Source organism: Heterodontus francisci, chromosome 21, assembly GCF_036365525.1.
Source record: "Heterodontus francisci isolate sHetFra1 chromosome 21, sHetFra1.hap1, whole genome shotgun sequence".
NCBI lineage: Eukaryota > Metazoa > Chordata > Chondrichthyes > Heterodontiformes > Heterodontidae > Heterodontus > Heterodontus francisci.
In genome coordinates, this window is record NC_090391.1 from 24,759,644 (window position 1) to 24,776,617 (window position 16,974).

Sequence of the window (16,974 nt, forward strand, 5' to 3'; positions counted from 1 at the left end):
CGTTGTCCTTTTGCATAACTACCTTAAATCTTACAGAGTTATGATCATTATTCCCGAAATGTTCCGCCACTGACACTTCTACCACTTGTCCGGCTTCATTACCGAGGATTAGGTTTAGTACTGCCCCTTCTCTTGTAGAACTTTCTAAGTACTGGCTCAAAAAGATCTCCTGTATGCAGTTGAAGAACTCTGCCCCCTTTAAGCCTTTTGCACAAAGCCTATCGCAGTTGATATTAGGGAAGTTGAAATCCCCTACTACTATTGCCGTATTATTTTTACACATCTCTGAGATTTGCCTACATATCTGCTCCTCTATCTCTCCCTGACCTGTATTACACTCCCAGCCAAGTGATTGCCCCCTTTTTGTTTTTAATTCTTCCCATATGGCCTCTTCCGACGAACCTTCTAGGATATCATCCCTCCTTACTGCAGTATTTGACTCATTGATCAACAGTGCAACACCACCTCTTCGTTTTACCCTTCCCTGTCACGCCTGAAAATTCTATACCCTGGAATATTGAGTTGCCAGTCCTTCCCCTCCCTCAACCATGTCTCCGTGAAAGCAATAATATCAAAATCCCATGTGCTAATCAAAGCCCTTAATACATCTGCCTTATTCGTAAGACTCCTTGCATTGGAATAAATGTCATCCAGCCTTGCTTTTTGTACTTGTGCCTTAACAGGACTGTATTTTCTCTGCCTTCCAGAATGACTCAGTTCGTCTGCTATATTTGACTGCACATCATCCCCAACTATCCGCAGTCACCACTTCAATATCCAAAGAAGATTGGAGGATTATGGTCATTGCCTCTGCTATTCCCATCACTCTTTTCACCAGAAACCCTCATGCATCCTATTTGGATCAGGTGAATGTTCTAAGTTATTCTGGTTCAAAAAGTGTTGGATTGAAAGTGGTTAACTGAACCTGTTTGTTCAGTGACTGTAATTAATGTCAATCTCCATGGGCCGTGATTGTGTCACTGGAGAGTTCCCTTTTTCTATTAATAAGAGACTCCTTTCAATGTGTTATCCTATAATGTCCGAAAGAGCATCACGCCCAGTACTAACAGGGATCTGCGGCTCCAGAGAGAGGTAGAGGACAGATCAGAATCTGTTACAACAATGAGTCAGAATCTGAAAACGATAGAATGGAATGTTACAACAATGAACAAGGGTTTCTCCTATTGGTTTAACCATCTTACCGCAGATGATGATTGGATGCGATTAGAATGGCGGATCGAATACGCATTGAAGATGATTCAAAGCATTTACTATCCAATTCTGGCTATTGTTGGTGTCCCTGGTAAGTTTCTCTGTCCAGGTATTAATTTTAGAAATCATGTTTACCTGTATTGGTGATTTTGTCTTTCACTCAGCCCTCATTGCTAATGTTGTTATTCCTGGTAAATTTCTCTGTCCAGTTATTAGCTCCATAAACTATTGCTAACTGTATTTCTGTTCCTTTAATTTACTGTCTCATCTTTGATTGTGCTGGTAAGTCTATCTCTACAGCCATTACATGCGTAAACTATGATTCAATGCATTACGGCCTTGTTACTTAAGTATTAGAAACATAGAAAATAGGCGCAGGAATTGGTCATTCAGCCCTTCAAGCCTGCTCCACAATTCATTATGATCATGGCTGATCATCCAACTCAGTAACCTGTTCCCAATTTTCCCCAAATCCTTTGATCTCTTTCGACCCAAGAGCCATATATATATATATATATATATTTTTAGAGATACAGCACTGAACACGGCTGATGTCCCTGACTCCTTCACGTGCATGAAGTGTGTCCAGCTGCAGCTCTTGTTAGACTGCATGACGGCTCTGGAGCAGCAGATGGACCCACGTTGGAGCATCCGCGATGCTGAGGAGGTCGTGGAGAGCACGTTTAGTGAATTGGTCACACCGCAGATTAGGATTGCTGAGGGAGAAAGGGAATGGGTGACCAAAAGGCAGAGAAAGAGCAGGAAGTCAGTGCAGGTGTCCCCTGCGGTCATCTCCCTCCAAAACAGGTATACCGTTTTGGATAATGTTGAGGGAGATGGCTCACCAGGGGAATGCAGCAGTAGCCAGTTCATGGCACAGTGGCTGGCTCTGCTGTTCGGAAGGGCGGTAAAAAGAGTGGAAGGGCTATAGTCATAGGGGATTCAATTGTAAGGGGAGTAGATAGGCGGTTCTGTGGACGAAAACGAGACTCCCGAATGGTATGTTGCCTCCCAGGTGCACGGGTCAGGGATGTCTCAGATCGGCTGCAGAACATTCTGAAGGGGGAGGGTGAACAGCCAGTTGTCGTTGTGCACATAGGCACCAATGATATAGGTAAAAACCGGGATGAGGTCCAACAAGCAGAATTTAGGGATTTAGGAGCCAGGTTTAAAAAGTAGGACCTCAGAGGTAGTAATCTCAGGATTGCTACCAGTGCCACGTGATAGTCAGAGTAGGAATGAAAGAATAGTCAGGATGAATGCGTAGCTTGAGAAATGGTGCAGGAGTGAGGGGTTCAGATTTTTGGGAGATTGGGACCGGTACTGGGGGAGGTGGGACGATGACAAATTGAATGGTCTACACCTTGGCCGGACTGGAACCAATGACCATGGGGGTGCTTTTGCTAATGCTGTTGGGGAGGGTTTAAACCAAAGTGGCAGGGGGATGGGAACCAAATGAGGAGGTCAGTGGACAGTAAGGAGGTAGTAAATAAAGCCGGTAAGGAACTAGATAATGAAGTCAGCGTGACTAAGGGGAAGAGTAGGCAGGGAGCAGATGATGTAGGCAAAGGGACTGGTGGTCTGAGGTGCATTTCTTTAATGCAAGGAGTGTAGTAGGTAAGGCAGATGAACTTAGGGCTTGGATTAATACCTGGGAGTATGATGTTATTGCTATTACTAAGACTTGGTTGAGGGAAGGGCATGATTGGCAACTAAATAGCCCAGGATATCGATGCTTCAGGCGGGATAGAGAGGGAGGTAAAAGGGGTGGAGGAGTTGCATTACTGGTCAAAGAGGATATCACAGCTGTGCTGAAGGAGGGCACTATGGCGAACTCGAGCATTGAGGCAATATGGACAGAACTCAGAAATAGGAAGGGTGCGGTAACAATGTTGGGGCTGTACTACAGGCTTCCCAACAGCGAGCGTGAGATTGAGGTTCTTCTTTGGCCTCCTTATCTCGATAGACAATGGATACGCGCCTGGAGCTGGTCAGTGGTTTGTGAAGCAGCGCCTGGCTTGGCTATAAAGACCAATTCTAGAGTGACAGGCTCTTCCACAGGTGCTGCAGAGAAATTTGTTTGTCGGGGCTGTTGCACAGTTGTCTCTCCCCTTGCGCCTCTGTCTTTTTTCCTGCCAACTACTAAGTCTCTTCGACTCGCCACATTTTAGCCCCGTCATTATGGCTGCCCGCCAGCTCTGGCGAACGCTGGCAACTGACTCCCACGACTTGTGATCAATGTCACAGGATTTCATGTCGCGTTTGCAGACGTCTTTCAAGCGGAGACATGGACGGCCGGTGGGTCTGATACCAGTGGCGAGCTCGCTGCACAATGTGTCTTTGGGGATCCTGCCATCTTCCATTCGGCTCACATGGCCAAGCCATCTCAAGCGCCACTGAATCAGTAGTGTACACAAGCTGGGGATGTTGTCCCCCCCCCCCCCCGCCCCCGAGGACTTCTGTGTTGGAGATACGGTCCTGCCACCTGATACCAAGTATTCTCTGGAGGCAGCGAAGATGGAATGAATTGAGACATCGCTCTTGGCTGACATACGTTGTCCAGGCAACGCTGCCATAGAGCAAGGTACTGAGGACACAGGCCTGATACACTCGGACTTTTGTGTTCCGTGTCAGTGCGCCATTTTCCCACACTCTCTTGGCCAGTCTGGACATAGCAGTAGAAGCCTTTCCCATGCACTTGTCGATTTCTGCATCTAGAGACAGGTTACTGGTGAAAGTTGAGCCAAGGTAGGTGAACACTTGAACCACTTCCAGAGCGCGGTCGCCAATATTGATGGATGGAACATTTCTGACGTCCTGCCCCATGATGTTCGTTTTCTTGAGGCTGATGGTTAGGCCAAATTCATTGCAGGCAGCCGCAAACCTGTCGATGAGACTCTGCAGGCACTCTTCAGTGTGAAATGTTAAAGCAGCATCGACAGCAAAGAGCAGTTCCCTGATGAGGGCTTTCCGTACTTTGGACTTCACTCTTAGACGGACAAGGTTGAACAACCTGCCCCCTGATCTTGTGTGGAGGAAAATTCCTTCTTCCGAGGACTTGAACGCATGTGAAAGAAGCAGGGAGAAGAAAATCCCAAAAAGAGTGGGTGCGACAACACAGCCCTGTTTCACGCCACTCAGGATAGGAAAGGGCTCTGATGAGGAGCCACCATGTTGAATTGTGCCTTTCATATTGTCATGGAACGAGGTGATGATACTTAGGAGCTTTGGTGGGCATGTAATCTTTTCTAGTAGTCTGAAGAGACCATGTCTGCTGACGAGGTCAAAGGCTTTAGTGAGATCAATGAAAGCAATGTAGAGGGACATCTGTTGTTCACGGCATTTCTCCTGTGTCTGACGAAGGGAGAACAGCATGTCAACGGTCGATCTCTCTGCACGAAAGCCACACTGTGCCTCGGCCTGCTTCTGGAGCCTGATCTGAGCGACTCGAGCAAAGACTTTCCCCACGATGCTGAGCAGGGAGATTCCACGGTAGATGTTGCAGTCACCGCGGTCACCTTTGTTTTTATAGAGGGTGATGATATTGGCATCGCGCATGTCCTAAAGTACTGCTCCCTCGTCCCAGCACAGGCATAGCAGTTCATGTCGTGCTGAGAGTATAGCAGGCTTGGCACTCTTGATTATTTCATGGGTAATGCTGTCCTTCCCAGGGGCTTCTCCGCAGGCTAGAGAATCTATGGCATCACTGAGTTCCGATTTGGTTGGCTGCATTTCCAGTTCATCCATGACTGGTAGAGGCTGGGCTGCATTGAGGGCAGTCTCAGTGACAACATTCTCCCTGACGTACAGTTCTAAGTAGTGCTCAACCCAGCGGTCCATTTGTTTGTGTTGGTCAATGATTATGTCCCGTTATTTAGATTTGAGGGGGGCGATCTTCTTGATGGTTGGCCCAAGAGCTCTCCTAATGCCATCATACATTCCCCTGATGTTTCCGGTGTCTGAGGCCAGCTGAATATGACTGCATAGGTGTTGCCAGTAGTCGTTTGCGCAGCGCCTGGCTACTCTTTGTGCATTGCTTATGGCTGCTATAAGTGCTGCGGATGTTAAATCGCTGGGGGCTTTTTTGTACTTCAACAGTGCAATGCGATTAGCGGCTATGACAGGTTCCAGCTCTTCATTATGAGATTGAAACCAGTCTGTATTTCTCTTCACACTTTTGCCATAGGTGGTCAAGGCTAACTCATAGATGGCGTCTCTGATGTGGGTCCACTTGGTCTCAGCATCCCCGGTGGGAGTGTTTTGTGGTACAAATATATAAACAGATTATGGAAAGATGTAGGAGCAACAGGGTGGTGGAGATAGGAGATTTTAATTTTCCCAACATTGACTGGGATTCACTTAGTGTTAGAGGTCTAGATGGAGCAGAATTTGTTAAGAGCATCCAGGAGGGTCTTCTAGAGCAGTTTGTAAATAGTCCAACTCGGGAAGGGGCCATACTAGACCTGGTGTTGGGGAATGAGCACGGCCAGGTGGCTGAAGTTTCAGTAGGGGACTACTTTGGGAATAGTGATCACAATTCCGTAAGTTTTAGAATACTCATGGACAAAGATGAGAGTGGCCCTAAAGGAAGAGTGCTAAATTGGGGGAAGGCCAACTATGCCAAAATTCGGCAGGATATGGGGAATGCAGATTGGGAGCAGCTGTTTGAAGGTAGATCCACATTTGATATGTGGGAGGCTTTTAAAGAGAGGTTGATTAGCGTGCAGGAGAGACATGTTCCTGTAAAAATGAGGGGTAGAAATGGCAAGATTAGGGAACCATGGATGACAGGTGAAATTGTGAGATTAGCTAAGAGGAAAAAAGCAGCATACATAAGGTCTAAGCAGCTGAAGAAAGATGAAGCTTTGAAAGAATATCGGGATTGTAGGCGCAATCTGAATCGAGGAATTAAGAGGGCTAAAACGGGTCATGAAATATCTTTAGCAAAAAGGTTAAGGAAAATCCCAAAGCATTTATTCATATATAAGGAGCAAGAGGGGAACTAGAGAAAGGATTGGCCCACTCAAGGACAAAGGAGGAAAGTTATGCGTGGAGTCAGAGAAAATGGGTGAGATTCTAAACGAGTACTTTGCATCGGTATTCACCGAGGAGAGTGACATGACGGATGTTGAGGTTAGGGACAGATGTTTGATTACTCTAGGTCAAGTCGGTATAAGGAGATAGGAAGTGTTGGGTATTCTAAAAGGCATTAAGGTGGACAAGTACCCAGGTCCGGATGGGACCTATCCCAGGTTACTGAGGGAAGCGAGAGAGGAAATAGCTGGGGCTTTAATAGATATCTTTGCAGCATCCTTAAACACGGGTGAGGTCCCGCAGGACTGGGGAATTGCTAATTTTGTCCCCTTGTTTAAGAAGGGTAGCAGGGAAAAACCAGGTAATTGCAGACCGGTGAGCCTGAATTCAGTGATAGGGAAGCTGCTGATGAAGATACTGAGGGATAGGATCTTTTCCCATTTGGAAGAAAATGTGCTTATCAGTGATAGGCAACATGGTTTTGTGCAGGGAAAGTCATGTCTTACCAACTTAATACAATTCTTTGAGGAAGTGACAAAGTTGATTGATGAGGGAAGGGCTGTAGATGTGATATAGATGGACTTCAGAAAAGCTTTTGATAAGGTTCCCCATGGTAGGCTCATGGAGAAAGCGAAGTCGCATGGGGTCCAGGGTGTACTAGCTAGATGGATAAAGAACTGGCTGGGCAACAGGAGACAGAGAGTAGTAGTGGAAGGGAGTTTCTCAAAATGGAGACGTGTGACCAGTGGTGTTCCACAGGGATCCGTGCTGCGACCACTGTTGTTTGTGATATACATAAATGATTTGGAGGAAAGTATAGGTGGTTTGATTAGCAAGTTTGCAGACAACAGTAAGATTGGTGGAGTCGCAGATAGTGACGGGGACTGTCAGAGTATACAGCAGAATATAGATAGATTAGAGAGTTGGGCAGAGAAATGGCAGATGGAGTTCAATCAGGGTAAATGCGAGGTGATCCATTTTGGAAGATCCAATTCAAGAGTGAACTATACAGTAAATGGAAAAGTCCTGGGGAAAATTGATGTTCGAGAGATTTGGGTGTTCAGGTCCATTGTTCCCTGAAGATGGCTACGCAGGTCAGTAGAGTGGTCAAGAAGGCATACGGCATTCTTTCCTTCATCGGACGTGCTATTGAGTACAAGAGTTGGCAGGTCATGTTACAGTTGTATAAGACTTTGGTTCGGCCACATTTGGAATACTGCGTGCAGTTCTGGTCGCCACATTACCAAAATGATGTAGATGCTTTGGAGAGGGTGCAGAGGAGGTTCATCAGGATGTTGTTTGGTATGGAGGGCGCTAGCTATGAAGAGAGGTTGAGTAGATTACGATTATTTTCATCGAACATAGAACATTACAGCGCAGTGCAGGCCCTTCGGCCCTCGATGTTCCGCCGACCTGTGAAACCATCTGACCTACACTATTCCATTTTCATCCATATGTCTATCCAATGACCACTTAAATGCCCTTAAATTTGGCGACTCCACTGCTGTTAATTTTCATTAGAAAGACGGAGATTGAGGGGGGACCTGATTGAGGTGTATCAAATCATGAGAGGTATAGACAGGGTGGATAGCAAGAAGCTTTTTCCCAAAGTGGGGGATTCAATTACTCGGGTCACGAGTTCAAAGTGAGAGGGGAAAAGTTTAGGGGGGATATGCGTGGAAAGTTCTTTACGCAGAGGGTGGTGGGTGCCTGGAATGCGTTGCCAGCGGAGGTGGTAGATGCGGGCACGGTAGCGTCTTTTAAGATGTATCTAGACAGATACATGAATGGGCAGGAAGCAAAGAGATACAGACCCTTAGAAAATAGGCGACATGTTTAGATAGAGGATCTGGATCGGCGCAGGCGTGGAGGGCTGAAGGGCCTGTTCCTGTGCTGTAATTTGTTTTGTTCTTTTGTTCTTTGAAACAGGCCCTTTCGCCCACCGAGTCTGTGCCGACCATCAAACACCCATTTATACTAATCCTACATTAATCCCATATTCCTACCACATCCCCACCTGTCCCTATATTTCCCGACTACCTACCTATATCTAGCTCCTTCTTGAAAACATAAAAAGTTTTGGCCGCAACTGCTTTCTGTGGTATCGAATTCCACAGTGCCACCACTCTCTGGGGAGATTAAAACCATTGTTTTCCAACCACAACATAAATTCTGTTTTCTATCCAACGAATCGTCCAATATATGAGGCTCAAACAGACTGCTCACTTCCTCGCTGATCTTTTTGACTCTGAGCTGAATTCCAATACCATACCACGTCCATCACCAATCCTGTCTACTACTATCCCCTTCTGTCTAAGGCCATCTGCTCCGTAAACTACCGTCTATCTATTTGTTAAATCCAGTGTCAACTATCCTAATGCTTCTCTTTGAAGGGTTTTATTTTGTATCAAAAACTTGGAATTTTGTGTGTTTAAAAAATAAAAATAAAAAGGATTTTTCAGTAGTTATTGACAACTGCAAACAGCTAATTTTGTGGACGTCTTGTAAAGGAAGCTGCAATTGCACAAGAACAAGGTTACAAGCAATTGCAAGGTAAGCAGCCATGGGTTTGACCTCCTCGGAGCAACTTTTTCAATGACAAGGGGGATTCGATGTCTGGACATGCGACCTGTCCAGAAAGGTTTTTGCTTTCATTTTGGACCTTTTAAACAACAGCGACGTGGACAAAGAACAGATATTTGACATTTGGTTTTTGACCTGCCTACATCTCTTGAGATGAAACCCTGCATTTGAAACATGGCCATTTTATATTTTCCCTGACTGTGAATAATCCCTGCATCCAGGGTGGTTCATGTTACCTCCTGTGTTTTAAAAATTTCTGCAATGTGAATAAATCTTCTACTGCTATACTTCTATAGTAAGACGTATGCAGACCTGTTGCTGCACCCCTCCTGAAAGACCAATGTGACACTTGCTGCTGTTGGAGTGCTTTAAATGCTTACCCATCACAGACTGTTCATCAACCTCGCCTGTGGATACTTCGAGTGACGTCCGATTGTTCAACTCTGGGACACCTCACCAAACTGAAGAACCTCCTACATGACTATGACATACTAAGTTATTTTATTCCTTGTATTCCTATTTAAACGAAAATCCTACCCACCACCACCCCCCACTCCCCCACTTCCCCGGCTAACCGTTTTTTCATGTATTTGAGTCTGCATGAGGGCACGGGAAATAAGGTGTTTAGATTGATCTATCTCATTATTGGTTAAGCCTGTTTTTATCATAAATATTCAGTGTTGATGTTGATTAAAGGAACCTAGACAGTGTGCTTTATTCCGGGGGACAACGAGAGTATCTAATTGTCTGTACATCGGTCGGGAGGAACATTCATTGATATGCTGTGGCCCATGGAGAAGTCGGACTCAATTAACAGTGCATTCCTCCACCTTGGTCGTAACACTCAGTTACAAACCTACATAATGCACAGCCCATTGAAATTTCGGCTGCCCGTATCCTAACTCACACCAAATCCCGAATACCCTTCACTGTTGTGCTCACTGACCTACAATGGTGCCTGGTTTAGTAAAACCCCAATTGCATTATTCTTATTCTTGTGTTCAGGTCAACTACGACCCCACTCATCCAATTAGTCCCATTCTCCTATCAGTTTTTCCATATTCATGCAAATTGTTTCCGATTGGGTATTTATCCATTTCACTTTGAAAAGTGTTTTTGTTTTCTCCCTCTGTATAACCGTGGCAGCAGGTCCGACTCTGTCCAGCCACTGGTTCCGAGGCTATGAAACCAAGAAGCTTTAAAATAGTAGGGGATGCACCACCGGCTACTTGTGGCTTCTTTACAGTGGTGTTTCATGATGAGCAGTGTCTTTCAAACTTGGACTCTGCATTTCCATGTCCACTGACGGCCTGTGTTAGTCACTGTCACTGAACATACATTCAGCAGCATGAGGAACCCCCTCTAGTGTTACTTCAAAGGAACAGGCATCTAACTTCCAGGTGAGTCGCTTTTGACTTACTTCTGCGATTGTAAAGTTAGTGGAAGTGCTGTGGATGGTTTTCTGGAGGTTGTGTTGTGAGCTGCTGCAGATATTCAGGGAGGACAGAGGATTTGGTGTCTCAGCTCTGGAAGATGTGCTGGCACCGTAGTTACTGTGTCTCTGAGTCTGTAAAATGACCAAACAATTGAGCACAGGCTGCAGATAGGAAGCTCTGCAAAGAGAAAGGAGGAGGGGGATCTTCCCTCCCAACGCTGGGTTCTCCAAGAGCACTTCTCCTACCTACACCTAACCCAGGAGCAGTGTGTGAGGAGACACTGATTCAATGAAGAGGTGGTCACAGAACAGTGTCATCTCTTGCAACACGACCTGGAGCCTCACACCAGCGTGAGGACAAAGCTGTCAATGGCTTTAATGTCACAGTTTCATTGAATGTCCATGCACCTCGATCTTTCCAGGCAGTAGCGGGTGACACATCCATTATCTCTCTCGATGCTGTCCATTGATGCATCTGCTTGGTGACAGAGGCCTTCTATACCAACTGAGGTGAACACATAATTTTCTCCCCAGCAGGGAGAAGCAGGATTTCAGGTCCGGTGTCTTTGCCAGGTGAGCTGCATTCTTGAATTTGTCGGTGTGTTAGCGGGGCTCCCATGACAAGGTGCAGGAACTGAAAGAACTCTCACTCCATTAATGCACAGTTGGTGTGTGAGCATGCCCAGTATATCATGCTGGTGAATGTCCACTATCCTGGGTGCAACGACGATACCTTCATTCTGAAGCAGTCAGCAGTTCCCAACATCTTCAGGCCGACACGGAGAACCAGAATGTGGCTCCTCAAAAATAAAGGCTACCCCTCTTTACATGACACTTTAACCCCGTCCCTGCACACCTCCCACATTTAACTCCAACCAACCACATGATAATAACCCGTGCATGACGTGAGTAACGGAGCTGCAAGGAACATGGTGTAACAGACCAACGGTGAGATGAAGTAATGCGTCTGATGTCTGAACCGCTCGGGGGAGCCCTCCAGTGCACACAGGAGCAGATGTGCAAGTTCATGGCGTTCGGCTGCAACCTTCATATCATCACCATCATGAGGACATAGACATTGCCACCAAGCATCCGGAACACTCCTGAGGAGTGAAAGGGGAAATAGGAGGCAGGAACTCCTGCAATGATATCCTGGGACAGAGATAATTGATCTCCAACAACCACAAATATTTTCCTTTCGGCTAGTTATGACTTCCAACAGTGGAGAGTTTTCCCCCGATTCCCAATTGACTCCAGTTTTGCTAGGACTCCTTGATGTCACGCTCAGTCAAATACACGATGGGCCTAAAGGCTTCTTTCGGTTCTTTAACATCCTGTGATACTGTGACTTAGTACTTGCAGATTTCGACTCGATACCAACCTCGAAGGTACACGCAGTGTAAGCATTTGAGCTGGAGACTGCGATGATTAGCTCAAGAGATGGGACTTCACCATCAGTGCCATCATCTGTTGCTATCTCATCTCTGTCTCCTGGAGCTGCTGTGATTGGGAAGGTGGCAGTTCTGGGTTATCATTGGAAATTATGAAATCAGAAGGGGAGGGTTGGGGTTAGGGATTGGGTGTGGGATGGAAAGCAGGAGGTCCATGGTCCCACCATCTGCAGCATGTAACTCATCCCAGCCAACAGGATGAGGGGGAGGTGGGAATTCAGAAGGGAGATCAGGCAGAACATAGCATCATCCTGAATGCTCTCGGTGATTCTGGATGCGACGGACTCTGTCACAGCCGGTCCCATGATGTGGAGAACCATCTCCTCGCTCCGGATCAGGGAATGAAGTTATGCCTGGCTGCCGCCGGTTCACTGCTGCTCCATGTGATTATGAAGCACCTTGTCCTGTAAGAGAGAGCAGAATGTCAGTGATTGCGTTGCACTGTGTTTGGGTGACATGCGTTCCATAGCTGAACAGCTGGGGTATGTGGAGGTGGGTGTGAGAGGTGTGTGTGAGGCTGATATCAGTGGAAAGTGTGTGATTTTGAGTGAGGTATATGAGTTTACAAGAATTCATCTGACATGCATGAGAGTGTTATCGACCCAAATATCTTCAGCTGCTTCATCAATGACGTTCCATCCCTCATAAGGTCAGAAATGGAATGGTCGCTAATGACATTCAGTGGCATTCACAACTTCTCAGATACTGAGACAGTCCGTGAGCAACATTCAGGCTTAGCGCATGCGTGACAATTGAAATTTGGGCCACACATGTGCCAGGCAATGACCATCTTCAATAACAGAGAAGAAAACCATCACCCCTTAATATTCAATATAATTACGATTGCTGAATCCCCCACTGTCAACATCCTGGGGGTTACCTTTGACAGAAACCGAACTGGAACCAGCCATGTAAATACCGTGACAACAAGAGCAGGTCAGAGGCGTGGAATCCTGCGGCGACTAACTCACCTCCTGACTCCCGAAATCCTTTCCAGACACAGGTCAGGATGTGATGGAAGACTCTCCTCTTGCGTGGATGAGTGCAGCTGCAACAACACTCAAGAAGCTCGACGTTTTCCAGGACAAAGCAGCCCACGTGATCGACATCCCATCCACAAACATTCACTCCCTCCACCACCGACACGTAGCAGCGGGACTGTGTACCACCTACAAGATGCACTGCGGCACCTCACCAAGGCACTTCTCACAGCACCTTCCAAAGCCGCGTCCTCTACCACTGAGAAAGAGTGACTCAAAGAGTGGTGTCGGAAGAAAGGGTTTTAAGTCTTTGGGCACTGGCATCAGTATTCAGGGAAGAGGCAGCTATTCCGTTGGATGGGCTTCACTTGAAACGGACTGGAAGCAGTGTCCTGGCCAATCGGAAAACTAGTGCTTTGACAGGGCACTAAACTAACCGTGGTGGCGGGGGTGGGGGGGAGGGTGGTGTGGCGGGGGTTGGGTAAAGGCAAATTTAGAGATCCAAAGATGGAAGGCAGGGCATCGGAGCAGAATAGTGATGTGGGCAACTCCCAACATAATGGGGCAGGAAGGGAAAGAGAGTTTAACAAAAACTGGAGATTATCAAATAAGATAATTGCAGGGAATAGAGATAAAAAAATAAATTAAATTTCCGCTGTCAGAATGCATGAAGCATCTGCCATAAGACGAATGAAATATTGGCACGGATGGAGGTACGATATCTAGATCAAAGGGCCATTACCAAAACTTTGTTACACAGAGACCAAGGTTGGGGAATGAGTATGCCAGGGTGCACAATATTTCAGACAGGTAGACAGACAGAATTCTAAAGGAGGAGTGCAAAAAGGGAATGTGGGAATTTAACAACAAAACAAAAGTAATGTTGGAAATACTCAGCGGGTCTGGCAGCATCTGTTGAGAGAAACAAAGTTAACGTTTCAGGCCCATGACCTTATGGTCAGCATGTTCTTTGTGACCTTGTCCGAGCAACACCTTCTCTTCTGTTAACTCTTGCCCCACCCCCGCTTTACTTGTTTAAAACATTTTATATTTCTAATATTTGTCCGTTCTGATGAAGGGTCACTGACCTGAAACGTTAACTCTGCTCCTCTCTCCACAGATGCTGCCAGACCTGCTGAATATTTCCAGCATTTATTGTTTTTATTTAAAATTTCCTGTATCTTTTATTATATTCATCTTTTAATCGTGGTGAACTTTAATTTGAACATAGACTGGGACAATCAGATTGGCAACAGTGGTCTAGAAAATGAATTTGCCGAATATTATCATGGCATGTTCTTGGAGAAATACGTTTTAGAACTGACCAGGTACAGTGCTATCTTATATCTCGTATTGCGTAATAAAGCACGGTTAACAAGCCATGTCATAGTAAAAGATCAACTGGGAAATAGTGATCATAATACCATTTAAATTTATGTCAAGTTTTAAAGTGAGACTTTTCAATCACAAACAAGAATCTTAAACCTAAACGAAGCCAATTATGAAGGTATGAGTGGAAAACTGACTAAGGTTAATTGGGTATATAGAATGGGAGATATGGCAGCAAATGAACAATGGGAAAGAGCTAACAAAACAATTCAAAGCGTTCAACAAAAGTGCATTCCATTCAAAAACATTATCTCGTCAGCAATGACACATCCGTGGCTCACTGACAAGTTAAGGAGGCTATTAGACTAAAAGCAGCAGCTTACTATGCTGTTAAACGATCGTAGCAAGGGCCAGCACTAAGTTGACAAAAATGGAAAAATATGGAATATGAGAGTAAGCTAGCCAGCAATATAAAAACAGATTTTAAGAGCTATTATAAGTACATAAAAAAGAAGCGAGTTGCTAAAGTAGACCCTTACAGACAGAGAAAAGAAAAATCATAATGGGGATGAGGCATTGAACACATATTGCGTCTATCTTCACAGTGGAAGGCATAAATTCCATACCAGAAATAGGCAGTAACATAAGGACGAAAAAGAGAGGGGTCATTAAGGATATCGATATCAGCCAAGATAGGGTATTGCAAAAAAAAACTTGAGGGACTAACATCTGACAAGTCCACGGGACCACATGGTCGACATTCTAGGGTTCTAAAAGAGATAGCTGCAGAGATAGTGGATTCCCTAGCTATGATTTTCCAGAATTCCTTACATTCAGGAATGATCCCGTCAGAGTGGAAGTTAGCAAATGTAACGCTGCTTTACAGGAAAGGAGATTGAGAGAAAACGGGAACTGCAGGCCAGACAGCCAAACATCAGTCATTGGGAAAATGTTGGAAACTGTTATAAAAGTGTTAACGTTGCACTTTCTGCCAATTTGTTATCCATGCTGCTGTTGAAAATAAAAAAAGACCTGTATTTATATAGCGCTGTTCTTTAACACCGGATGTCCCAAAGTACTTCAAGATCAATTAAAGCAGCAGATAATTTGGACGCTGCAGCAAGCGACCCCAAACAGCAAATGAATGTAAACAGATAATATGTAGTTTTGCTGTTGATTGACAGATAAACATTCGGCAGGATACCGGCAGAACAAACCTGCTTTTCTTCAGAATAGTGCCCTGGGATATTTTACATCCACCTGAGAGGGAAGGAGGGGTATCCGAAAGACAGTATCTCTCACAGTGCAGTACATCCTAAGTAGTGTGCTGGAGTATCAGTCTTGACTATTTTCTCGATTCCTGGAGTGGAGCATGAAGCAACAACCTGGATGTCTCTGAACGGACAGGGGGCATTCTGAAGGGGGAGGGTGAACAGCCAGACGTTGTGGCACACATTGGTACCGACGATGTAGGCAGGAAGAGTGACGGGTTCCTGCAGGGGAATCAGGGAGTTAGATAGAAAGTTAATTTCAGGACCTCGAGGGTTGTAATCTCAGGATTACTCCCTGAGCCTCGTGCCAGTGAGGCTAGAAATAGGAAGATAGTGCAGCTAAGCACGTTGTTAAACTGCTGGTGTAGGAGAGAGGGTGTCAGATATCTGGATCATTAGTATCTCTGCCACGACAGGTAAGACCTGTGCAAGAAGGACGGGTTGCATTTAAACTGGAGCGACACAAATATCCTGGCTGCGTGGTTTGCTAGCGTCACTCGGGAGGGTTTACACTAGTGTGGCAGGAGGGTGGGAACCAGAGCAGTAGGTCAGCAGGTGAAAAAACTGAGGGGGAACGAGGGAATAAGGCCAGTAAGAGTGAGGGGAAGAGCAGGCAGGGAGATGTTGGCTGAGCACAGCGGGACTGGTGGTCTGAAGTGCATTTATTTCAATACGAGAAGTATAACAGGTGAGGCAGATTAATTTAGAGCTTGGATTTGTACTTGTGTCTATGATGTTGTTGCGATTACAGAGACTTGGTTGAGCGAGGGACAGGATTGGCAGCTAAATGTTCCGGGATTCAGATGCTTTAGGCGGGAGAGAGGGGGATGTCAAAGGGGTGGGGGAATTGCATTACTGGTTAAGGAGAAATCACAGCTGTAATGCGGGAGGACACCTCGGCGGGATCATGCAGCGAGGCAATATGGGAAGAGCTCAGGAATAGGAAGGGTGCAGTCACAATGTTGGGGGTTTACTACAGGCCTCCCACCAGCCAGCGGGAGATAGAGGAGCAGATATGTAGACAGATTTTGGAAAGATGTAAAAGCAACAGGGGTTGTAGTGGTGGGTAATTTTAACTTCCCCCATACTGACTGGGACTCACGTTGCACTAGCGGCTTGGATGGGACAGAATTTGTAAGGAATATCCAGGAGAGCTTCCTGAAACAATATGTAGATAGTCCAACTAGGGAAGGGACCGCACTGGAGCAGTTGTTGGGGAATGAGCCGGGCAGATGTTTCAGAAGGGGACCATTTCGGGAACAGTGACCATATTTCCGTAAGTTTTAAGGTATTTGTGGAGAAGGATAAGAGTAGTCCTCGGGTGAAGGTGCTAAATTGGGGGAAGGCTAATTATAATAATATTAGGCAGGAACTGAGTGCCCCTGGCGGAACCCAATCTGAACGTCAGTGGGCAGGTTAATGTTGAGCAAGTGCCAGTTGTTCGCATTGTCAATGACACCTTCCATCACTTTATTCATGACTGAGGATGGTCTGATGGGACGATAATTGGCCTGGTTTGATTTGTTCAGCTTTTTGTGCACAGGGCACACCTGGGCAATTTTCCAATTTGGCAGGTGGATGCCAGTGTTGCAGCTGTCCGAGTATTAGCTGATGGCATAAAGAGTAGGGCACACCGATTTAAGGTTGTGCCAAGAGACACAGGGGATGTAAGGAAGAGC

The 16,974-nt window shown here is 45.9% G+C and overlaps 1 protein-coding gene across 1 annotated transcript in view; it reads left to right on the plus strand.

The window, feature by feature from the left end:
* The first annotated feature begins 1,122 nt into the window (after positions 1-1,122).
* LOC137381196 (probable G-protein coupled receptor 139) overlaps positions 1,123-16,974 on the plus strand; it is a 40,230-nt gene continuing 24,378 nt past the window's right edge. Inside the window, exon 1 of the mRNA XM_068053576.1 lies at positions 1,123-1,303. Coding sequence (XP_067909677.1) covers positions 1,123-1,303 — 181 coding nt within the window. The remainder of the gene's footprint in view (positions 1,304-16,974) is intronic.